The following is a 24424-nucleotide window of genomic DNA, read 5'->3' on the forward strand; positions in this document are numbered from 1 at the left end:
TTTTCAGAAAATGCTTTTAAGTCTTGTTTTTGTCTTTTGTTTTGTTTTTGCTTTTGTTTGTCCCCCCCCCCCCCCCCAGGAAAGCCTTTAAATTCTCTGGACCTGAAGTCAGTTTGCAAGTAGCTTTAGGCATGCAAATGACACTTGAGCACTGGTGGTAGCAGGAAAGATTGCAATGTTATTTCAAATTGTCGTGGTTTACTTAAAATAAGTGCAGCAGCTCAGGGGACTTCCAGAGATACAGAGAGAGGAGAGATACAGAGAGGGAGAGGAAGTCCCTGGATGGTGCCATCAATACTTTAATTTACGGACAACAGGTATTGGAAGCTAGCCTTTCATTTTTTAGATAAAGTGAATAAAAACTTATTTTTTATTTGCATACTTTGGTTTTTAAAGTTTTCATTACACTACTTAGTGTGCACACTACTGTGTACCAGTGTACTATGCATGCATTGTGCATGTACTATGCGTGTATGAACTGCTGGTGTTTGGAGGTCAGAGGACAGTTTATAGGAGTCATGTGTGTTCTACAAATCAAATGAAGGTTTTCAGACTTGGTTTCCCGAGACTTTACTCTGCTGGATTTTATAAAACAAAAATTTCCTTTTTTTTTCTTTTTTAAAAGATTTATTTATTTCATGTATGTGGATACACTGTCACTGTCCTCAGACACACCAGAAGAGGGCATCAGATCTCATTACAGAGACACTATGTGGTTGCTGGGATTTGAACTCAGGACCTCTGGAAGAGCAGTCAGTGCTCTTATGCTGAGCCATCTCTTCAGCCTGCAAAACAAAATTTTAAGAGCTCTTAGGGGGAAGTTTTATAATATTCACATCACATTAGGCTACATAAATTTAAGCTATGGTGACACACACCCCTAATCCCAGCACTTGAATGAGGCTTTGAGGAGAAAAGGATTTTAAGTTCTAGGCCTACTTTGCCACTTAGCAAGATCCTGTCTTGGGTGGGGACAGCGGGGTGTGAAGGATTCAGTGGCAGAGAGCTTGCTTAGCTGGTTCCAGACTTTCCACGCCCCTCCCAATAGGCTTCTTGTCACAGATTTCCTTTTTGCTTTTGGAGACAGGGTTTCTCTGTGTAGCCTTGGCTGTCCTGGAACTTGCTCTGTAGACCAGACTGGCCTTGAACTCATGAAATCCAACTTTCTAACCCCTGACCCCCTGCTGGAATTAAATATCTGTGCCAATTCTGACTGATAGTTTATTTTGATTTTCCTACCAGGACAATAAGGATTCACAGGATGGTGTCAATTAAATACACCCCCCCGGCCTTGTTATATATTTATTAAGATGGGCATCAGGTATATTCTTATATCTGTATTGCAGAGATACCCAGATATATTCAATATATTCTAGGTTAGAGTAAATAAAACATTTAGAAATACTGCTGTTTTTGTTGTTGTTGTTTGTTGTTTGTTTTGGTGATGTCAGGCATTAAACCTAGGACTTCATACATTATGGGCAAGCTCCCCACCACTGAGCTGCATCCTCATACCTTTCTCCTGTCATTGTGAGGTAGGGGGACTCAGCTGGCTAGGAGCTCACCCTGGGTCTTGAATTCTTTATTTTCCTGCTTCAGCATCCCAAGTATTTGGGATTATAGGTCTGTACTGCCAAGCCTGAATGAAACTCAGTTTTCCAAAGACTAGTTCAGACTAATTTCCATTCCTCAGCCCCCATGTGGCTGAAGACAACTTTGATCATGATCTTCCTTCAGTTTTCGCCTTACAAGTAACGGAATTATTGGTGTATACCATCCACCATGGCATCTTTCTCTATTGTTTGGTTTGGAGACAGGATCTTTTACATAGCCCAGACTGTCTTAGAGGAGGTGTTGAACTCTGCTTTCTGACTGTTTGTAAAACAGGTTTCATGCTGTGAGTCTGTCTGGTCTATATCTCATGCTGTCCAGGCTAACCTTGGATCTTCTTCCTCAACGTTACCTCAGATTACCTGTTCGGGTTAGCGATGTCCACCACATCTGGGTTTTTGTCGTATTGTGTTTGTTTTGACATAGTCCTGGCTGGTTTGGAGCTTGCTTTGTAGTCCAAGCTTGCTTGAAACTCACCAATCTTATTGTCTGTGCCTCTGGAGTACACGTGTATACTGGGATTAATGGTGTATGACACCCCCACTGGCTGGACTTTTAATTCATTTAGTTTTATAAATTTAGTCTATAAATTTATTTTTTATATTGAGACAGAGTTTCTCTGTGTAGCCCTTGCTGTCCTGGAACGGCCTCAGAGTCTGTCTTCCAAGTGCTGGGATTAAAGACATGTGCCAGCACACCTGGCTCAATGATTATAAAATTAAAAATTAATCTTAGGACACCCTTGCTAATTAATCCATATTATTATAGACCTATTTAATATGAGCTACATTATATCTTTTGGTTTTTTTGTTCTCCCCCACAGTTTTCAAAAAGAATATCCCTTGGAGACACCTTAGTTTATCACAAAAGGTCATATTGCATCTGTGACTGCATGGTGATAAAGTTCAAGGGGCCCACAGTTTCTTCTGATTGTCTCTGAAACTTGCCTGCCTGTTTTAGTCACTTTTTTTCTCTATAGTTGGGATTTTAGGGGTCACTGACCTCTTTCAAAACCTGCTTTTAAAAAGGGGGGAAACTGTTGAGTTGTGAAAAGACCTGATCTTTGAATCCCCTTCACCTTCTCATTTCTTTGGCATTTCTGTTTCCTTTGCCACTTTTGCTTTGGATGCTAAACCATGAGCAGTAATTTAATTACATTTTGAGTTTCTAAAGCATTTCAATTAAAAGACAGAACTGACAAATCAATTTGTAAACTACTTTTAAAAGCAGATCCCAGGACACTGTTTGGCTTATCCAGATTACTGGTCCACAGTTGTGAATTTTAATTTTCTTTCCAGTAGTTAGATTATATGCTTCTATATGTTTTTTCTTTAAGATTTATTTATTATATATAAGTATACTGTAGCTGTCTTCAGACATACCAGAAGATACCATTGTGATAGATTAAAAAAAAAATACCTCGACACTGTTACATTTAGAGATAGAAATGGATGTAATTTCCTTTCTTTTTTCTTTTTTTTTTTTATAAATTATTTAATGTATATGAGTACACTGTAGCTGTCTTCAGACACACCAGAAGAGGGCATCAGATCTCATTAGAGATGGTTGTGAGCCACCATGTGGTTGCTGGGCATTGAACTCAGGAAGAGCAGTCAGTGCTCTTAACCACTGAGCCATCTTTCCAGCCCTGGATATAATTTTTTCATTGAAACAGTTAATAAAATAATTCTTGGTTTTCTGAAGACAGTTCTGGAACTGTATCTGTGGATGTGTGTACAGCATGTGGAAGTGCATAAACTTCTGGATTGGCCCCTGTATGGGTGCTGGGGAAGCACAAACCTGTGCAAGAAGCCTGCAACATTGAAAAGTTTACTAGACGTTCTGTGGTCTTTTAAATTTTAAGATACTTTGAGACAGTTTCTTTGTGTAGCCCTGGTTGTCCTGGAATTCTGTACACTACGGTGGCCTTGAATTCAGGGATCCACCTGCCTCTGCCTCCAAGTGCTGGAGTTAAAGGAGTGTGCCATCATCACCTTGCTAAAATTTGTGTTTATGCAAATGGGTGTTTGCCCATATATTTGTCTGTGTACCAAGTGCATGCCTGGTCCTAAAGAAGCAAGAAGAGGGCAGCAGTTAGCCTGGAACTGGAGTTAGAGTTTTGAGCCACCATGTGCATGCTGGGAATTGAGCCCAGGTCTACTGGAAGAACAGGCAATGCCCTTAATTTTGAGCTATCCCTTTTATTTGAGACAAGATGTGTACCCTAGATTCACTATTCAAACTCCTGATCATCCTACCTCTACCTAAATACCTAGCTAATGTTGTAACTCATGCAACTAACTCAGTCTCCCACAGCTGGGAGTATAAATTTGGACCACTCTGCCAAGCTAAATATAATCTGCACTTTTTCCTTTGGTAGTAAATATTCTTAGTTTTCTAGTAACTAATTTATTAGCAAGTATCTTTATAGTAAGTACAAAGGACTAATAATAATATTTGCTGTTGTTATTTTAGACCCACACCTCATGTGACCAAGCTTGGCAACATCTCCAGGTTCTCCTCAGAAGGAAGACTTCGCTGAGGACCAATGACTCTGTGTCCTACATCCTTCCAGCTTTTCCTGCTCTGCAGCCATGTCTCGGTCCCGCCCCACAAAGCCTTCCAAATCAGTCAAAACAAAGCTCCAGAAGAAGAGCAGCCAGATGAAGAAGAAGATATCAAAGCAGGCTGTCAAACATGGGGCATCAGGGAAGGCGCTGACCCCTGGAAAACTGAAGCAATTAATCAGAAGAAGAGATGGTAAGAAGGAAACGGAAGTCAAAACCCCCACACTGCCGCAGAGTCTTCTGACGAGAGCTGGGGCTGCCCGGTTGAATCAGGATCGAAACCAAGTTCTTTTTCAGAACCCAGAGTCCTTAACTTGCAATGGGTTTACAATGGCTCTTCGGAGAACCTCTCTTAGCTGGCGACTCTCCCAACGCCCAGTAGTCACACCCAAACCTAAGAAAGTGCCACCTTCAAAGAAGCAGTGTGTACATAATGTCCAGGATGATCCAGGGGTAAAGCACTCCGGAAATGATTCAGGCCCCAGCCAAGATGCTGTCATGTCTCCAGATACAGAAAACCTAACTGGTGAACAGAACATGTGTTTAGTTGAAGGCGAGAGCCAAGAGATAACCCAGTCTTGCTCTCAAACAGTAGAAGATTCCCAAAGCTGTATTTCTGAATATGGGAACCTTGAAGCCGGAATTTCTTGGTCACTGGAAGGGACACACAGTGAAGGACTACTCTCTCATCAGACATCTAATAATGTGAGCAATTCCCATCCGGGGTGTGCTCCATCGCCCCAAAGATCAACTTCTGAAGTTACCTCTGAGAAAAATGCCAGTGATCAGTTTGTAGACTTGTGCTCACCAGTAGAGTCTCCCAAGCTGTCTGATCCTTCTCAGAATCCTATGGGAAGCGAGCATAATTGCTTTCCTGACTCTAGTTTTAGGATCGTTCCTGAATTGGACCTTAAAACCTGCATGTCTCTTGATGAGTCTGTATATCCCACAGCTCTGATAAAATTCATCTTGGCAGGCTCACAGCCGGATGTCCTTGATACTAAGTCCGAAGAAGAAACCCTTAAAACTACCCCAGAAAAAGTGGGTAGCCACCCAAATCAAGTTGTGGATGCCACCTCTATCCTAGGACAGGCCTTTAGTACTCTCCCGCATCAGTGGGGATTTCCTGGTGCTAACTTAGTTCATAGTGAGACCCTGGCCAAGGGCTCAGTCTCACCAGAGGATCTTGGTGCTATTACTATGCTAAACCAACCAGAAACTCTGGGTATGGATATGGATGCTCCCCCGGACCTGCCTATCTTCCTTCCTATGCCTCCAAACACAGTTGCTACCTACAGTTGTCTTCTTTCAGGGCCTGAGCCCCACACCTCTGCTTCCTGTGGACTTGAAGTCCAAGGTGCTACCCCGATTTTAACTTTGGACTCAGGACACACTCCCCAACCCCCACAAAACTCTGAGTTAAGTTCAGTACCTCTGGTAATAGCTGCAAACAGTACACAAGCTGAGAAGCAGTTTGGTGCCAATCTTTTCCCAGCAAACATACAAGGGTTTACAATTGCCCCTGAGAATGAACTCCAGCATGCTCCATTAGATCTTACTCAGGGCTCTCATGCTGCTCCCAGCAAATTGGAAGGAGGGATTTCTCACGTTAGCATGACCAGCTCAGCTGATGATGTCAAAGCCACAATGATGTCTATGCCTGTTACACGAGCTAGTACCTCTTCTCTCCCATGTAAATCTATGCCACCAACTGTGGAGAGGAGGAAGCGCAAGGCCTGTGGGGTCTGTGAGCCGTGCCAGCAGAAGGCCAACTGTGGGGAATGCACCTACTGCAAGAACAGGAAGAATAGCCACCAGATCTGTAAGAAGAGGAAATGCGAGGTGCTCAAAAAGAAGCCAGAGGCCACCTCACGGGTACAGGTAAGAGCAGCCAAGGGCTGGGAGAATCTCCTTTGCTTGGTGCAGCATCAGCTCCTGCCCCATAAAATGTTGATCTCAGTATAAGAACTTGTGGATGGCATCTTGTGGTAGATTGATGCTGGGGATTGAATCTAGGGGTTCCCCCAAGCTCAGCATGTTACCATGATCTCTGGTTCTTCTGCATTGTTGGGTAGCTCAGAAACAATGAAGTTCTGAGCATACCTTCATGCATGTGGCACATAGGAACTCATGCAGATGCACATAGATAAGAATAAATCTTTTTTAACTTTGAAAAAAAAAGAGAGATGGCCAGCCAAAGAGATGGCTCAGTGGGAAAAGAAAGGTGCATGCTATGTCCCCAAGTCTGACAACCAGAGTAAGGCCTGGGGACTGGAAGAAAAGAACCAGCTCATGAAACTTCTCCATTGACTTCACCACGTGCATGTCCTTCACGGATTCTTGAGTGATTAGGGGTTACTATGAATTTGAGGCCAACCTGGACCACGTAGCAAGTTCCAGGGTAACCTGGGCTACAGAATGAACTCCCTTACTTCCAAGGAGATTGTGAACTTTTAACTGCTTTAGCCTTTTAACTTCTTTTTTTTTTTTTTTTTTTTGGTTCTTTTTTTCGGAGCTGGGGACCGAACCCAGGGCCTTGCGCTTCCTAGGCAAGCGCTCTACCACTGAGCTAAATCCCCAGCCCCGCCTTTTAACTTTTTTAGAAGTCAGTTACCAGTCTTAAAATTCTGCTGCCTTCTTATCTGAGACTTTGAAAAGGGGTTAATTAGCCAGTCCTGTATTGATGGGCACTTAAAGGGTTTCTCCCAAGATGGATGACATGGGCACTTGTTTAACTCTGGCTTTCAGATGCTACACAGGAGGATTGCCTTGTGGTTGAGGCCACCTAGGTTATATTATAGCATGACCACTTCTAAAAATACCCAATTAGGGAAGGGTCTGGGCAGATAAAATGTTCAAATTTTATTTTCTATTTTTTGGAGGTAAAATCACATTGTTTTGACCAGGGGGGCTATACCTCCCACAGATCTATTTCTTATCTCCTGAGTGCTGGGATTAACAGTGTAGACTACTTCAACCAGGCAACAATGCTGATTGAAATCATACACACACACACACACACACACACACACACACACACACACACACACCCAAAATATAGTCACAAAATGAAAATGAATAGGCTGGGTGGGCATGGTGGCATTAGTTTTTAGCCCTAGAACCTGGGAGGCAGAAGGCAGAGGCAGGCAGATTTCTGAAATTCAAGATAAACCTGGTCTAATGTAATGAGTTCCAGGACAGCCAACGCTAGAGAGAGAGAGAGAGAGAGAAAGAGAGAGAGAGAGAGAGAGAGAGAGAGAGAGAATGAGAATATAAAAAGATGAAATGATATAGTAAAAATGTATATGTGAAGCTTCTGTTAGCGATTAATATAGGGTATTCAAGAGGGTATCTGATTGCCCTCCATCCATCCCACACCCATCTGCTCCCTTCTGCCTTTGAGCTTCTTTGAGAAAGGGTCTCATATCCCAGACTGTCCCCATGATTGAAACCTTTTCTTTCGGGAGAAGGTTTATTTGTTTATTTGGCTTGCAGGGTAAAGTCCATCATCAGAAGTCAAGGAAGGAACTCACCTGGAGGCAGGAAAGGAAGCAGAAGCCACTGAGGAATGACGCTTACTGGCTTGCTCTTCCTGGAGTGCTCAGCCTACTTTCTGTTTTTTGTTTTAGTTTTTTGGTTTTTCAAGACAGGGTTTCTCTGTGTATGTAGCCCTGGCTGTCCTGGAGCTCACTCTGTAGACCAACTGGGTTTGAATTCACAGAGATCCACCGGCCTCTGTTTTCCCAGTGCTAGAATTAAAACCAGCTCATGTCTGCTTTCTTGTATTTCCCAGGAGGACCAGCCTGTGGGTGGCACTGCCCACAATGAGTGAGCTGTGTCCTTACTGAGGATCTTGAATTTCTATTTTTTATATATTCTGTGCTTTGGAGTTTTGTCCTTATGCATGTCTGTATAAGGGTGTCAGATGCCCTGGAACTTGAGTTACAGACAGTTGTGAGGTGCTCCTAGGGTGCCAGGAATTGAACTTGGGTCCTCTGAAAAAGCAGCAGTGTTCTTAACCATTGAGCCATCTCTTCAGTCCTGACCTTACTCTTCTCATGCCCCTTCCTTTTGAATTGCTTGGTATACTGTGGTGCCTGACTGAACTCTTGGACTTTTATTATTGATGGATCATAGTCTCTTGTTAGCATTATTTAATTTGAGGGATTGAATTGCATTGATTGAGGGTTGTTTACATAGTAAACATGTATTGTTTCAATGATCCCTATACCCCAAACCTCTCTTTTATGCTCAAATTATCTCAAAATTAGTCTATAAGTGCCTCTAGCCATTGTATTTCTTAGTGTGATGTTCTGTTGATATTGTGTGCTGTTTTTACTGCTCCAGATCCCAAGCCACCTGTTTAATAAAGGGGAATTCATTTGTTTTGGTGGAGAAAGGTAGCAGGAACCACTGCCTCAATGACAACCTTATTATAATCTTAGAAAATTGTCATTGGGCCAAGGAGGCAGCTCAGCTGGTAAAAAGGTGCTTGCCTTTACGTCTTGCAACCTGAGTGTTTTCTCTGGGACCCATGTGGTAGAGAGAGAGAAATCTGATCTCCATGTTTGCATCAGGATGAGCAAGAGAGCCTACCAAGAAATAAATGTAATGCATTTCAAGGAGCTGTTATTTAGTGTTTTGAGACAAGGGCTAATGGACTGCAGGCTGTCCTCAAACTTACTGGGTACCTAAAACCGGCCTTGAATTTCTGATCCTCCTACCTCCAGTTTTCAAGTGCTGGGTTAGGTAGGTCATGTCCCTTTTGCAATGTTTCACAAGACCATGTATGGGGTGGGGAACCAACCTGTAGTCTGGATAGCAGGTCAGTCAGGCCAGTAAGTGGTGTTCCTCCAGGGACTCTGCTTCAATCCCTGCACTGACTTCCTTGATTGTGATTGGACCATGCAAACCAATAAACCCTTTCCTCCCCTAAGCTGGTGTTGCTCTTTTATTACAATAAGAAAAAGCTAACAGGATAATTTGAAAAGTGTTAACATGTTATGCTTGGTCAGGTTAAGCAGCAGCATTCTGGCTTATATTGTAAATTGCTGGCTCAGGGCTGTCTGTCAGTCTGTGCATTTATTTATTTATTTGTTTGTTTGTTTATTTATTCTTTTAAAAATTTTACTTTTGTTGTTGTTGTTGTTGGTGGTTTGGATTGAGATAGGGTCTCACTGTGTAATCTTGTCTGGTGTGGGACCTACAGATCCCCCTGCCTTGGCCTTTTATATGCTTGAATTAGAGCTGTGTGCCACTGAAACTTACTGTAACTTCAGACTCTTCTGGAAATTGCTACACAGCTCAGACTTGTCTCACAATGACAAATGTTCCTGCCTCAGTCTGTTGAATATGGGAATTATAGTGACAGGCTAACGTGCCTGCCCAGAAATGTGCGTCTGATGGCCCAGGTCAGGAGCTTACAGTATGGTATGGTCCACCTATTAGACACTTCAGAAGTGTTTGGAACTCAGTTTATTTTACTTTCTGTGATGGGATTTGGGAGTGAGTCGGGTATCTCTTGGCCTTGCTCCTCAGAGTTTCACAACACTCAGTTTACGAAGTGTGTATGATGTACAAGTTTTTAAGATGGAAAAGTTTAGCTTGCCTCAGGTTTGAAGTTGAGGCAGAGAGGGACCCATTCTACCCAGTGGATTTTCTGTATTCATGCAAAGAACCGAGCACACATGCTTGTGCCTTGATCCCAGCTCTGGGGAGGTAGAGAGCTGGACACCCATGGCTAGCTGGCTACCCACTCTAACCAAATGGATGAGCTCCTGGTTCTGAAATACCCTGTTTCAAAAAACCAAGTCTCCAAAGGAACAGCTTTGTTTAGCTTGACCTTTTGCTCCCATGTGTGTACATATTCATACATAGGTGAACATGTACACCAAGTAACTCCACTCTCAGAAGCAGCCAGTTCTCGTCCTTTCTTTTTGTCTGTGCAGTAGAATTTTTCCTGACTGAGTATTTGTGAATGAGCGTTTGTTTCCACATGAAGCAGAATTCTCCTCATGGTGACATCTATGGCTTGTTTTTATTTCATATGTAAACTTAGTTTGTGGTCAAGTTTTTTTTTTTTATTGAAGAGCAAAAGTGGACTCGAGAACGGGAAGAAGTGGGGGGAATGCAGGACAGTGGATGGCTATAGCTAGCTGATCCAAGCCATGGAATGTTGGATGGAGTGACATAGGTTGCATGCAGCAAATATTCCTGCTGGCGTGTGTATATTTCTTTTTTTCTTTTCCGGAGCTGGGGACCGAACCCAGGGCCTTGTGCTTGCTAGGCAAGCGCTCTACCACTGAGCTAAATCCCCAACCCGTGTATATTTCTTTTTAGAGAGCTAATTTGCATCTACAGATGGCAAGATTTGTTTACTAGGTATCAGAAATGTCAAGATTTGCTCCTTTTTCTGTATGTGAGTGTTTTGTCTGTATGTAAATAAGTACACTTTATGGTGCCCACAGAAGTCAGAAGGAGGCTGTAGATACAGAAAGCCAGGAGCCACTGCATGGGCGCTGAAAATGAAACCCAGGTCCTTAGCACATGTAGCAAATGCTCTAATCAACCTAGCTGGGTGTGCCAGTGCACACGTTAGTTAGTCTCAGTACTTCTGAAGCAGAGGCAGGTGGATCTCTGAGTTCGAGGCCAGCCTGGTCTACAGAGTGAGTTCCATTATAACCAGGGCTACACAGAGAAACCCTGTCTCTTTATTTAAAACAAAACGCAACAACAACAACAACAACAAAACCCAACAACCATGCTAAGGACACTGGAGTAAGCCTGTGATCCTAGCGCCTGGAAAGTGAAGACACGAGTTCAAAGTCATCTCTGGCTACATAGAAAGCTAGCCTGAACTATAGGAGATCCTGCCTTAGAAACAAATCAAGGAAGAAAAAATAGAAAATCATAATGATAATGATAATAATAAAGAACCCATACCTGAAGACTGTTTTCATTCCTAGCTAACCATATAACTTCGAACAATATTTTAGATTTTGGCTTGCCACACAAAACTGGACACAGAAATGGGAGAGGAGGCAGCAAGCACAATGGGGTCTCTATGGCCCAATGCAAGACTCGGGCTTACTCTCTCAGGTAGGGTCTCGTAGCCCAGGCTGGCCCCAGACTTGCAGTGTAGCTGAGGATGACCTTGAACTTCTTTCTCATCCTCCTGCCTCCACCTCTGTATTGGATTCTAGATATATACCAACATGTGTTTGCTGTGACTGGGAACTTGGGATCTGTGCATGTTAGACAAGCAGTCTGCCAATTGTTACACTACACTCAATTCTGTTGTGGTAAAGTCTGACATGTTTGTAGTGGCAGGGAACTGAAAGTAACAGACTAATTTACTGAAGAGATTTCTGAAGGATTCGCAGGGTAGACCAAGACAGTTTTAGTTTCTTCACAGTGCCATCTTATCAACAAGTCTTGTGTGTGTGTGTGTAACAGAGAGGTCATAGCATGTTGTGAGCATCATAACCCTTTTGTGGAGGTTAGAGGATGAAAGAGAGACAGATAGATAGACAGTCCATAGCTTGTTCTTAGCATCAGAGTTCATATGTCAACCTTCGGGTGAGTCTGTTGTATTACCTTTCACCTGCTGTGCCATGTCCAGCGCTGTCTGATTTGTACTCCACAGTATGGTATCTTGCTGCTCTGTTGGGGATTTTCAGTTTTGAGGCTCCCAGCATTGCCCAGGCCTGCAAGCTTCCTGCACAGCTGTGTCTCTGGGGTTCCCAGCGCCTGACTTTCACTATAATTTTGTTTCACATTTTGATAACATGACGATTATGGTGTTGTTCCTTATCCTGGGCTGTGGTGATCTTTTGCCCTTCTTCTGAAATGATTTCATGCCAGCACGTGACGTGATTGTAATCTTAGTACCCAGGAGGATTGGTGGCAGAACCAGTTAAGCTCATGACTTCAAAACCACCTGGGTGACACAGAGAACATACACCTCATTAGATACAGTTTTCACCTTCCATGTCCTACTACTATTATTATTGCTATTATTATTTTTTCAAGAGGGTTTTTTATCTATTTATTTTTTGTAGACTTTGTTGTTCTAAACTTGGTCTGTAGATCAGGCTGGCCTTAAATCCCACCTGCTTCTGTATCCCAGGTCCTGGGGATAAAGGCCCATGCTGCTACCACATGGTTGCCTTTTCAGTTTTAATTAACTTTATTTTTATTTTATCTAGTCCTTCCCTCATGGTTGTTCTTGTTGAATCTTTTTCATCCAGAATTATCACGTGAAATGAAAATGTCATATGAATGCTTCACTTCAGTGGCAAGTTTGTGGGGCTAGGAGTCTTTTCTCCCTCCTCATTCCTTCTGCACTGGGCCTGGTATGTGGTGGGTACTATATAGATGTTGTTTGAATTTGGTGACCATAGTGTGGAACTCTCTGTGTGTGTGTGTGTGTGTGTGTGTGTGTGTGTGTGTGTGTGTGTATTTTTACTTTTTGCACTATTTTGGGAATAATTCCAAAATATTTGGAAAGGGTCTCACTATGTGTGGCTGGCTGGCCTGGATAGATCAGAACAGCTTGTGACTCAGGCTTCTCAAATCAGTCTCTGAAGTTCTGGGATTTACAGGTGCGTCCCGTGTCTTGGAATAGGTGATGATTTGGGCATTGAGTATTGGTTGGGTCTCTAGTGTTGCATCGGACTCTTGACACAACATCCCATCTTACAGCAGTCTTGGAAAGACTTTTTGCCTCCAGCTAGTGAAGTAATACCTACACTGGGACACAGAGGCCAGATGACTTGCCTAAGGCTGTAGATGATTGGGAATCAGGATGTGGGCTGGGAGGTCCGCTTATCTATCCACCATCTTGATGAACTTCAGTGACAGTAAGCAGAATAGGTGGGGGAGGAGAAGAAACCAGCAGCGGCCTGGTTGAGGGATGGTCATTGAAGATGTATGGGAATCATAAATTCCCTTTTAGGTATAAAAGATACTTCACTTGCTTCACTGAATTTGTGTTTACATGCTTGCTTAGAGAACAGATATCAGCAGGAATGTCTTCCTCCTAGCCCACGTGGTCCTGTCATGGCTGCCTCCCCAGTGATTACAGCCACAGGGGCTTTTTACTTAAAAGCGGTAGCATTCAGCATTCACTCTGGAGTCTCAAGGTAACTAGGTGAACATTCTTCTATGAAAAATCTACATCTCCAGGCTTCCAGCAATCTTGCTACCAGATTTATCCAGGACTTGCAGAGGACACAGATTTTATTTTCTCACCTGAAGACAAAGGTTTCTCTATGTATTCTTTTATCAACTACCCATCTGGCTGAGATGTGTGTGTGTGTGTGTGTGTGTGTGTGTGTGTGTGTGTGTGTGTGTTTGAGTGCCCATAGTGTAAATGTGTGTATGTGAGAGAGTGTGAGCAGGAGCCCTAACCCTGTGCCCACATTCGTGTGTGTGGAAGCAGAGGACAACCAACCCCATGTTCTCAGGTTATATCTACCTCTAAGGTTTTGTTTTATTTTTGTCAAGACAGGGTTTTTCTGTGTAGCCCCTGCTGTCCTAGAACTTGCTTTGTAGACCAGGCTGGCCTTGAACTTGGAGAAGTACCTGCTTCTGACTCCAGAGTGCTGGGATTAAAGGCGTGCACCCCACTGCTCAGCATGGACACAGAATATTGAGTTGTAGTTGCTCATTACATTGTTCGCTTATACTTAACTTTATTAATTATGGACAGTCATAATTCTCCAATGACATAATTTATGCCAGCTACAAGTCAGAGGCACTCAATTTAATAATGGCATCGGTGTGGTGTGGGCCTTCCCAAGGACTTACTGTCTTGGTTAAGACAACATTATCCTCAACATTCAAGATGACAAGGCTGGCGTATTGTACAGAGCCAGTCTCATGTCTCAAAAAACAAAGCAGGAGAAATTACCCATGCTAACGGTATCACAGGACTGGAGCCATGATTCCTTGCTGCTCTTGCAGTGGACCTGGGTTCCAAGCGACCACAAGGCATCCCCAGTTCAGTTCCAGAGGAATCTAAACCTCTATTACTGATCTCTACAAGGCACCAGGCACACATGTGGTGCATAGATTCGACGTGCAAGCAAAGCACATATATAAAACACTGTTCAATTTTTTTCATAACTAGGCAATTTTTAGAATTTACATGAAGCTCTTGGGATCATGCTGGCTTTGTGGATGTTCTCCCCCACCCCAGGGCCTGACATAGCCATTCAACCAGACTCCGTTATCCTTTACCATGGCCTGTGACAAACTAACTCAGGTTTATTTTCTTGTTGAGGCAAGCCCTTTGCCCTTGACACCTACAAGCTACCTCTGAAGGCTTTGCATTGCAAAATCCTAAGGTTTTGAATCACCCTTCCAGGTCCAGAAATGGAGCAAGTGGGAAAGCTGGTTTCTGTGGAGTAAAAAAGGCCCCCGCCCAGACAGGGTTCCTCTGTATATCTCTAGCTACTCTGGAACTCCAGAGATCTGTCTGCCTCCTGAATGCTGGAATTAGAAGCATGTACCACTGCCACGCAGCTGTCAACGAACTTTTTATTGAGAGTTTAGCTGTGTGGCCTAGGTTGGCCATCAAACCCTCAGAGAAATGAGTGTTTTTAAATTTTATTTTATTTTATTTTATTTTTTTTTGGTTCTTTTTTTCGGAGCTGGGGACCGAACCCAGGGCCTTGCGCTTCCTAGGTAAGCGCTCTACCACTGAGCTAAATCCCCAGCCCCTAAATTTTATTTTAATATGTATTACTATTGTTATTTTCTGTATGGATGTATCTGTGTGTGTTTGGATGCCTGGAGGCCAGAAAGGGAGGGGGAGGGCTCAGACTCCCTGGAACTGAGTAACAGGCAGGTGGTTGTTAGCAGTCTGCAGTAGAGTAGATGCAGGGAACCAAAACTCATGTTCCAGAGCAGCAAGCCATATCTTTAAACAATATTAGCTGGATAATAAGTTTTTGGAACCCTGCCATAGAGCATAGCATTTCTAGACCTACCGTAGGAAGTGTTTCATGATATAGGCTCAATAATATATTTAATCTAGGTTAGCAACCTGGATTCACTATGTGGCAAAGGGTGGACTCTAATTTGCAATCCTCTGACCCCAATGTTGAGAATAAAGGCCTGAGCCAATTCCAGGCTTCTCTCTCTCTAACATGCCCCCCCCCCCACCCCTAACCCCAACAGCTGTCATTCTTTTCTGGGGTGGGGGGGCGGCATGCTGAGACAAAGTCACACTGTATCTGTGATCTGTGTCTGTCCTGGAACTTGCTACATAGACCAGGTTGTGGCCTCGATCTTGGAGATCCCCCTGCCTGTCAAATCATGGAATTAAAGGTGTGAGCTATCTTAATTTGCCTAGCAAAAAACTGCAGTTCTTTTTTGTTTTCTGAGACAGCGTTTCTCTGTGTATCCCTAAGTGTTCTGAAGCTTTCTCTGCAGTCCAGGCTGGCTTTAAATTCAAATCCACCTGTTTCTGCCTCTTGGCTGATTTATTTTTAAATATGGGCATGTGCAGGGCCGGAGAGATGGCTCAGGTTCACTGGCTCACTGGCTGCTCTTCCAGAGGTCCTGAGTTCAATTCCCAGTGCCCACGTGGGGCTCATGACCATCTCTAATCTATAGTAGGATCTAATACCCTCTTTTGGTTTACATGTAGCAGAACATTCATATACATAAAATTGAAAAATATGTGCACACTTGTGTGCATGTACAGGAAAAGCATGGGCTCTTAAGCACTGAACCTTCTTTCTGGCCTCTGGAACCTTTGGCCTCTTGTACCTTCTGATCTATGTTATTAAAAGTCCAGTGTTATCTAAGTTCCCAACTGAGCCTGTCAAGTCTTCGATACGTAGGCACTGGAACAGACTGTAATGGGAACAGACTCCCTAACTCTGAGCCTGTGTGCACCATCATTCTGTCCCAGTGCTTGATACAGGGTGTCAGTGTAGCTCTTTCATTAACTACCCATCTGGCTGAGATGAGCTTTGCATTTTACTTAGTAACTTATTTTGCAGAATAGTGTGTGCTTCCACATTCCCTGAGGTCACCAAGTGTAATGTTGTGTGGGTTTACAAGTATCTCTGAGCATGATTTATTTTGTGGCTGTTACAGGTAATACATTGATTTAAAATATAATCATAACATAATTAAATGTTTTGTGTCATGGTAACTTTGCTAAATATTGAGCAATCAAAGGAAAAGATACTGCTTTCTACAAGTACGTGCATATATCTAAGGGAGGAGGCACAATCTCTGGGAGAAAGTTGTGGAACTAAAAAAAGGGGTGGGAGCGCCCTGGGTAACTGACTGGTGGGGTTACACACTGGCATGGTCACAGGCAGGCCCTTGAGAAAATAGGGTCCTTGAGGTAGCTCAGAGGGTTAAGAAAGGCTAGGTTTGATCCCTAGGACTGACTCTTAATGGTGGGAGATGATTTTAACTCCCCAAACTAATCCCCCTTGAGCTCCATATGTTATGGAGAGTGTACCCATTATAAACACAGGCACACAAAAACAAAGCAAGCAAACAAACAAAAAACCATAAAATAAAAAAGAATTGGGATGTCCTTCAAAGTTGACAGTGTCAGCCAAAAGATGGATAAGTGTGGTCCACTGGGACACCAGTCCTCCGCTCTGAATAGACGTGACCTGAGCAGACACAGACGTGGCTATGCATTTTCAGTTACTTCTTGGTAAATTTGGTTCTCCACAGAGCCCCCCCAATCCCAACCTCTAAGACAGGATCTCACTGTATAGACAAGGCTGTCCTCAAACTCACATGGATCTATCTGCCTGCCTCCTGAGTGCTGGGATTAAGGTGTGGGCCACTACTTCTGGGTCCACAGCAGTTTGCTGTATTTGCATTGGTGTTATGGTTAAGTCAGATTCCCTTGATTTTGGTATAAATATTTAACAAAGCTATTGGGTATGTGTAGCTATTAGGTAGGGTATGTGCACCTTTCTTCTTTGCCTTTCTCTCTCTCTCTCTCTCTCTCTCTCTCTCTCTCTCTCTCTTTGAGATAGACTCTTAAATATAGCTATGACTAGCCTTGCTATATGTCCGAGGCTGGCCTTGAACTCATTACAGTGCCCCTGCCCCAGTCTCCCTTGGGTGCTGCAATTGCAGGCATGGACATGTTTTTGTTTGGTGTGTAATTATTTGAAGGGAGGGTCTCTCTCTAGCTGATTTTCCTACCTCAACCTCCAGAGTAGTAACAGTTAGTCAACTCATCATCAGGTCTAGCTTCAGCAGTTCCATCCCGTCCCTTGCGAATTAATTAATTAAAATCTTGTACATGGCAGGGCAGTCTGGAGGATGACATACAGAGGGAAATCTGGGAACAGGGGAGTATGTAGTTCATTAGTAGAAAGCACTTGCTTAGCATCAAGAGTACCTAGGACCAAGCGGACGTACTAATAAATAACAAAATAAATGGGAAAACCAATGCTGTACAGGAAAGAGGGCTTTCGTGGCAGCCTAAAAACCTCAGAAGGGAGGGTGATGAAACACAGGCCTTCCGGCCCTCACTCTATTCTGAGTTCTGGTTGTGGGAATCTGTTCTGAATCCAACTGCAAGTGGAAAACCCATTTTTGGCCTCACAGCCAGGCAAGCCATCCTGCCAATCCTGCAAATGAACTGCAGAAACTTTGGCCCCAGGAGGCAGGAGCTTGGGCTTGCTTCCCAAGATCTGTGCAGCTGTCAAGGTGGCTGTGATGGGCTGTGAGCAGTCCCTGTACAGTTTTTTGGCAGTGACCTTGGGCCAGCCCAGTTTGCCACAGCTACTCTGGTCCTCTGCCACTAGTCTTTACAGCAAACGCAAAGGAGCTAACAGGAGGGAGACTGCTCTTGGTCCTGCCTTTCCTGGAGTCTGGCAGGTGTCATGTGGTGCCAGCTCCCTAAGTCACTGAGTATGGGTGCAGTCCAGGGGTGTGTGTGTGTGTGTGAGAGAGAGAGAGAGAGAGAGAGATCGAGCTAGCAAGTGCACTGATGTTCAATCCCAGGCTCATAAGCCTCAACCTGGGGAGGCTTGAGAAGAGAGGCTTGGTTGCAGTTGATGATCTTGGGAGGAGAGGAGACAGAAAATACCCCCACCCCCAAAGGTTCGGGTTGGAGTCTGCCTTCTGGTAAGGCGTGGATTTTTTTGGGCACTGAAGGTCATCGGCTTACATACAGTCTTCCATGTCTATAGTCACCGAGAGTGTGGCGAGTGTATTTTGAAAGCTCCACCCCCTCTCCTGTCCACATCCTGTCCTTTTTTTTTTTTTTGCTTCTAAGTGGCTGATTGTCATTTTGCAGTCCGACTTTGTCGTTGGACATTTATTGACAGAAATCAAATCGCTGTTTCTAGGCCAAGCGCCGGCTGCACCGAGGTGTGGTTCCCAGGAATGAGACACGCAGCCCAACAGCTGAGCCTGTGCTGTCCTCACTTAACCTCCCTGCCTTCAATATCGCCAATATTTAGCTTTGCCTTATAAAGTCAAAATGCACAATACCTTCCAGAGTTGTTGTGAGCCCCGATGCCCCCTTTGGCTCAGGGCTATCTCCTGCCCGGTGATACAGAGTAGCGCGCCCCTCCCGGCGCGGACCTGCCCTGGTGCCACCCAGAGGTTCCTGCTTAGGGAGACTCCGCCATCGATCCGATGGTGGCGACCTGGGGGATTTGAGAACATTGTCTTTTGCCGAAGCCTCCTGTGATTTCAGTGGCGGCGACCAGATCCTCTGCAGAGAACTCCATGTCGCAGCTTGTGGCTGCCTGTGTCCTGTGGTGAGAGCCCAGCCTCACAGGAGATCCTTTGTCTGGGATAGTGCTAGGCTGCGAAGATCACTTTGGAGTCTCTAAGCTCTGCCTTGCCATTGGCTGCACTCTTTGTGGGGCTGTTTTTGCAAAAGGCATGCCCAGCACGTCTACAGTGCTGGCAGGCCAGGACTGCCTTTAAACACCATGATAATGATACCAAAAGCAGTTTGCAGAGCTGCTCTCTGTGGAGGCTTCCTCTGCAGAAGCAGGCAAGATGGCTACCTCGTGGGCTTCGCTGTGAAGAATGCAGAGGCTAATTAAGACAGACTTTTAGGGGGAAAGGGGCATTTCCCTCCATCTTTATTTATGCAAGGTTGTTGGTTGTTTTTCTTTCCAGTGACTTTTAAAGTATACATTTTACATAAGCTCTTCAGGGTCTGACTAACATGTTGATGGTATTAAATGGTATAAGTAGTTTTTACAGAGAAGTAACAAAATTTTTGGCGGGGGTGGGGGGAAGGGTGGGAGCTGATATATAGATTTTTTAAATGGAGGCTCACATTTTAATTTTACTTTTTTTTTTTTAAATTTTAGGTTACAAAAGAAAACAAGAGGCCCCAGAGGGAAAAGAAGCCCAAAGTTTTAAAGGTAATCAGCTCTTGATGAAATGATATATGTATTTTTCCATTTTATACAGTGTTTTTCTGTCATCTGAGGGTGCATTTACAGTATAGTGGATTTGAATTCTCCCAGGTTGTCAGTGGTTACATGAATTTTCACTCAGCCAGAGTTGCTCTTGCCCCCTCCTCCCCCTTACGGTCCACATTAGCATCCTTTATTTGCAGCTTCTTATAAATGTTGCACAGAGGAAAAGTTTATATGCAAAGTGTTGAATAATCCCTTCTCTCCAGCTTCCTTTGTGCCACCTGCATCTGTGTTCTGCACCCTGTGGACATCAGCTCCACGGTAGAGAAGTTGGCAGCTATGATTGGTTGTGATTAAAAAATTTTTTTTTAAACAACCAGAAAATACTATTGTAAAATCTGATATGTCATTTTCCCGAGAGTGGGGGGAGGGGAGATGACCTTAGAGGTTTTAGTTCAACTTCAAGTGCGTTGAGACCTTACAGTTAAACTCTAATTGCTCAATGTGAAGTGCTCACTATGCTATATTTAATTTTGGCTGCCATAGACTTAAGTAATCAGCATGTTTTATTTACTTTGTATAGATTGCAAGCTGAGAGTTCAGCATAACCTGATTTGGTTGTTAGCTCAGGATCTGTTTGCAGTTTTGTTATGGTATGGAAGAGTTAATTTAAAAGCCCATGGCCTCACAAGAAGTTCAAGGCTAGCCTTAGCCTTGAAACTGCTCACAGGTTTAAGATTTCAAGCTTTACACTACAATACTGTAAATGTCAGCAATCGTTTTCATTATAGAGGAAATATTAAGGAGCAGAACCACCTGTCTACAGTATTGTTCTATGTGTATAATGTAAAAGGATTTAAATGTAATTATAGCTCTGTGTCTGTAAATAAAGTTTTAGCCCTCCAGCGTGCTGAACTGTGGCAGATTCTGATTTCATTTGCTGCCCCCATTGTGTGACTTTTTTTTTTTTCTTTTTTTTCCGGAGCTGAGGACTGAACCCAGGGCCTTGCGCTTGCTAGGCAAGCGCTCTACCACTGAGCTAAATCCCCAACCCCCATTGTGTGACTTTTAAATGCTGGCACTGAGAGCTGGGCATTGCCTTGCTTGCTGGTTTCACTGACCACCTTGAGGTTTCTGTTTCCTGTGTGCACACAGCAAGGGCAAGATCATTTATTCATCAAAGAAGAAGTGCTTACTGGAAATTGACCACAGAGTCAGCAAAGTGGTAGGCTCTGTGGAATGAGCATGACTGTTTGGCATGCATTTTCCTGAGGCCTGGGTAAATCAAGTAGGGGTTGTATGTAGGGTGCATTAAACCAATTTATGTTTTTCTTCATCTGATCCATCCATTGGTAACCTTTTATATCTCCCAACTGTAGACCATCACCTACTTAAATCCCCGTATTGCCTGAAATCCTAACACTTGGGAGGTAGAAACTGAAGGATTAGGCATTCAGGGTTAGCTTCAGCTACATAGTGAGTTTGAGGATAGCCTGGGTTACTTGAGGCCCAGCCTTAAAACCACAAAGAAGCTGTTTTAGTCTTACTGTTGTAAATGACTCATAAATGGGTAGGTATGTGTACATGCACACTCATACGCACACTGTGAGTTTAAATACCCCTGTAAGACACAGACTGTGCAGAACTAATCATAGATTGGGCTGGGGGTGGGGGATTCTATGTTTTGTTAGTCTGTGTGTCTCCTGTCACCTGTTGCCTGTCAGAAGTAAATGCAGCATGTTTCTTTGGGGACTGACTGTGACCCTGTGATAGCCTAATTTCTTCTGTCCCAGCAAGCAGGATTGAATTCTTGCTTACGATGAGCTGTCTGTATTTGGTGTCTGTTGAAAAATAGGGATTTTTTTTTTTAATAGAATAAAAGTGGTTCTTTGTGTAGGGGTAAGTTTCAGCTTTTTTTTTTTTTTTTCTTTTTCTTGGAGCTGGGGACCGAACTCAGGGCCTTGGGCTTGCTAGGCAAGTGCTCTACCACTGAGCTTAATCCCCAACCCTAGGGGTAAGTTTCAAATCAGGATTTCTCTATGTATCCCTGACTTTCCTTGAACCAGGCTGGCCTCAAACTTAGGCCCACCTTCTACTATCACCCAAGTGTTGAGACTAAAGACATGTGCCACCACCATCTGGCTGGAAAGGGTATTTCTTATATATTTTTGTGTATGTGCAAATGAGTGTAGGTATACAGGGCCTCCAGAGGAGGGCAGCAAATCTCAAGCCCTGCATTTACAAGTGGTTCTGAGTCACCCTGACACTGTTAAAGGGGAGAGTAGCAAGTGCCCTAGCTTAGGAATGAAAGGTGTTCACCACAACAGCATTTTTTTTTATTGTTGTTATTGTTGTTTTGTTTGATTTTTGTTTTGTTTTTGTTCTGTGCTTTAAGACATAGTTCTCACCATGTAGCACAGGGAGGCCTGGGAAGTGGCTCTCTTACCTCAAGCTCCAGATATTCTTGTCTCAAACTTCTAAATGCAGAATTTCCAACATGAGCCAATATTTATAGCCAAAATAAATGTGTTTAATGCTGGGATTTTTTTTTTTTAAATTTTAGATACTTTTAAAGTATTTTGACAATTTTCGATCCTATTAATTTTTTAGTATCCTGTCATGGGTATATTCACACACAAAGATGAAAATTTTAAAACTTAAAAAGAAAGCGTGGGGACTGGAGAGATGGCTCAGCGGTTAAGAGCACTGACTGCTCTTCCAGAGGTCCTGAGTTCAAATCTCAGCAACCACATGGTAGCTCACAACCATCTGTAATGAGATCTGATGCCCTCTTCTGGTGTCTGAAGACAGCTACAGTGTACATATATAATAAATAAATCTTAAAAAAAAGTGTTGTTTCTCTGAATCATACTAGCCGTACTAATTCAGATTTGAACTGTAGGTGTGTAAAATTCAACTAGAGGAACTATAACCCAGGAGTGAGTTCTTGGCAGCATGCTATGCAGGATTAGGGATAGTTCTCTGCAGGTCATTGGGAACTAGAACACAAAGGTTCTGTCTGACTAGAGCCCTATGCAGGGCTCAGTGATAGGACTCTACAGGGGGATTTTGTCCTTGTCTTATTTCTTTTATTGCAAAGGTGGCATTGAACCAAAGGCCTGATTCACATGTGTTCACCCTGACCCCTTAGACCTTCAAATATCTCAGGTTCCCTGTCATGATGAAGGGGCAAATGACTGATTTCCAGATTTCTTTTCCCCATCCTCATGCATCTAGGGTGTAGCTAGCTGAGGAATCTGATGATGGAGGAAACTGGAAGATGTACGTTACATACTGCTCTGAACTGTGGTAATTCCTGAATCCAGTTGCAGGACAGGACCACTTGAGTCTAATTTGTATTACCTCATTTCTTCTTACTTCCTTTTTTTTTTTCTCCGACAGTCTTACTATGTAGACCAGGCTACATAGTAAAGATTCCCCTGTCTTTGCCTGCTGAGTGTTGGGATTAACGGCACAAGCAACCATGCCTGGTTCACTTATTCTTTAATAAAAAACATACAAATAAAACCTTGGTTGATCTAATTGGCTTCGATTACTTATGTACCTAAATCGATATTTTAAAAGGGTTATTAGCATATTAATTATAATTTTATTATTTATATAATTACATAATATAATTATAATATAAATATAACATGGTATGATTCTCCATTTTGTATGTGTGCATGTTTATGGTAGACAAGACTCTGCAGAGGCCAGAAGTCCCAGTCATGTGGCTTTCTCAATTCCTCTCTAGTTTCCAAACAAGGTCACTGAACCTCAACCAAGCCCCAGAGATCCCTCTATCTCCACCACTGGGAGAGACATTTCAAGTGTGTCCTCGAGACCTGAACTCAGGTCCTTAATGCTTGTCCAGTAAGCAATTTGCCAACTGGGCCATCTGTCTCCACAGGACCTCGTTTTGATATTTAATATGTGTGTGTGTGTGTGTGTGTGTGTGTGTGTGTGTGTGATATTTACTGTGTGTGTGATATTGTATTTTGATCCCACGCATCCTCCATCACTCTTCATATCCCTTTTTGTCAATCAGTGTTTCACTATGTAGCCTTGAACTTGTAGGCTGTCCTGGAACTTACTGTGTAGACTAGGTGTCTCTTCTTCATGAGTGAGGAAAGTAAAGATGTGTGTCACCATGCCCCGCTTGTGCGCATGCCTGTGAACTTCAGAAGAGAAGTTAGATTCCTTGGAACTTTGGTTACAGTTGTCTGTGAACCAACTATGTGGGTGTACCTGGAATGGAACTTGGTCCTCTGCAACAGCAACAAGTGCCCTTGAGCCATATGTCTAGCCCTATGTCCCCTGTCTTTTATTGACTTACAAGTTGACAGATGTCTATAATCACCACTTGAGGCTTGAACCAACTTGTGACAGACACACTTAATCCACTGCTAGTTTAAAGCTGTAATGTAATCTCAGCACATGGGGTGCAGAGTTCAATCACCACAATGTACTTAAAAAAGTTGTCCTTTGGGGTTGGGGATTTAGCTCAGTGGTAGAGCCCTGGGTTCGGTCCCCAGCTCCGAAAAATAGAAAAAGTAAAAAAAAAAAAAAAAAAAAAGTTGTCCTTTGACACCAAATGCACATGGGAGAATGGGCTAGAAAGGAGCTTGTCAGGATAGGGAGGGTAGTAAAAGGCCGATATGGGAGATATGATCAGAGCATATAACATATGGAGAATAAAAATATGGAAAACAAAATTACGGAAGAATAAAGCTATAACTTGGTGTTCTGTTCTGTTTGGTTTATTGAGAACTTGGTGGTCTTTTAAGAAGGACACAGACCAGGATAATGGAAACAGTAACATCAGTGGGGCAGGGTGAAGCCCAGGGTCCGCAGCTCACC

General features: G+C 43.4%; 1 protein-coding gene and 1 long non-coding RNA gene across 4 annotated transcripts in view; one reads left to right on the forward strand and one right to left on the reverse strand.

Moving 5' to 3' along the window:
• Tet1 (tet methylcytosine dioxygenase 1) overlaps positions 1-24424 on the forward strand; it is a 77740-nt gene that overhangs the window by 2876 nt on the left and 50440 nt on the right. The window contains exons 2-3 of one of the 3 annotated variants that reach the window (XM_087598699.1): positions 4087-6059; positions 19511-19564. In XM_087598699.1, the coding sequence (XP_087454825.1) occupies positions 4206-6059; positions 19511-19564 (1908 nt within the window). In that variant the 5' untranslated portion in view covers positions 4087-4205. Of the gene's footprint in view, positions 1-4086; positions 6060-18781; positions 18944-18973; positions 19290-19510; positions 19565-24424 lie in introns of those variants that run through there. The other 2 variants (XM_087598701.1, XM_087598700.1) reach the window with 2 other exon arrangements.
• Positions 605-18820, reverse strand: LOC100910945 (uncharacterized). Its single transcript, NR_131086.1, is given in 3 exon segments — positions 605-785; positions 11775-12117; positions 18672-18820. It is a non-coding gene; the product is annotated as an uncharacterized LOC100910945 (long non-coding RNA).

The sequence above is a fragment of the Rattus norvegicus genome, chromosome 20 (genome assembly GCF_021556685.1).
Source record: "Rattus norvegicus strain SHRSP/BbbUtx chromosome 20, alternate assembly SHRSP_T2T, whole genome shotgun sequence".
NCBI lineage: Eukaryota > Metazoa > Chordata > Mammalia > Rodentia > Muridae > Rattus > Rattus norvegicus.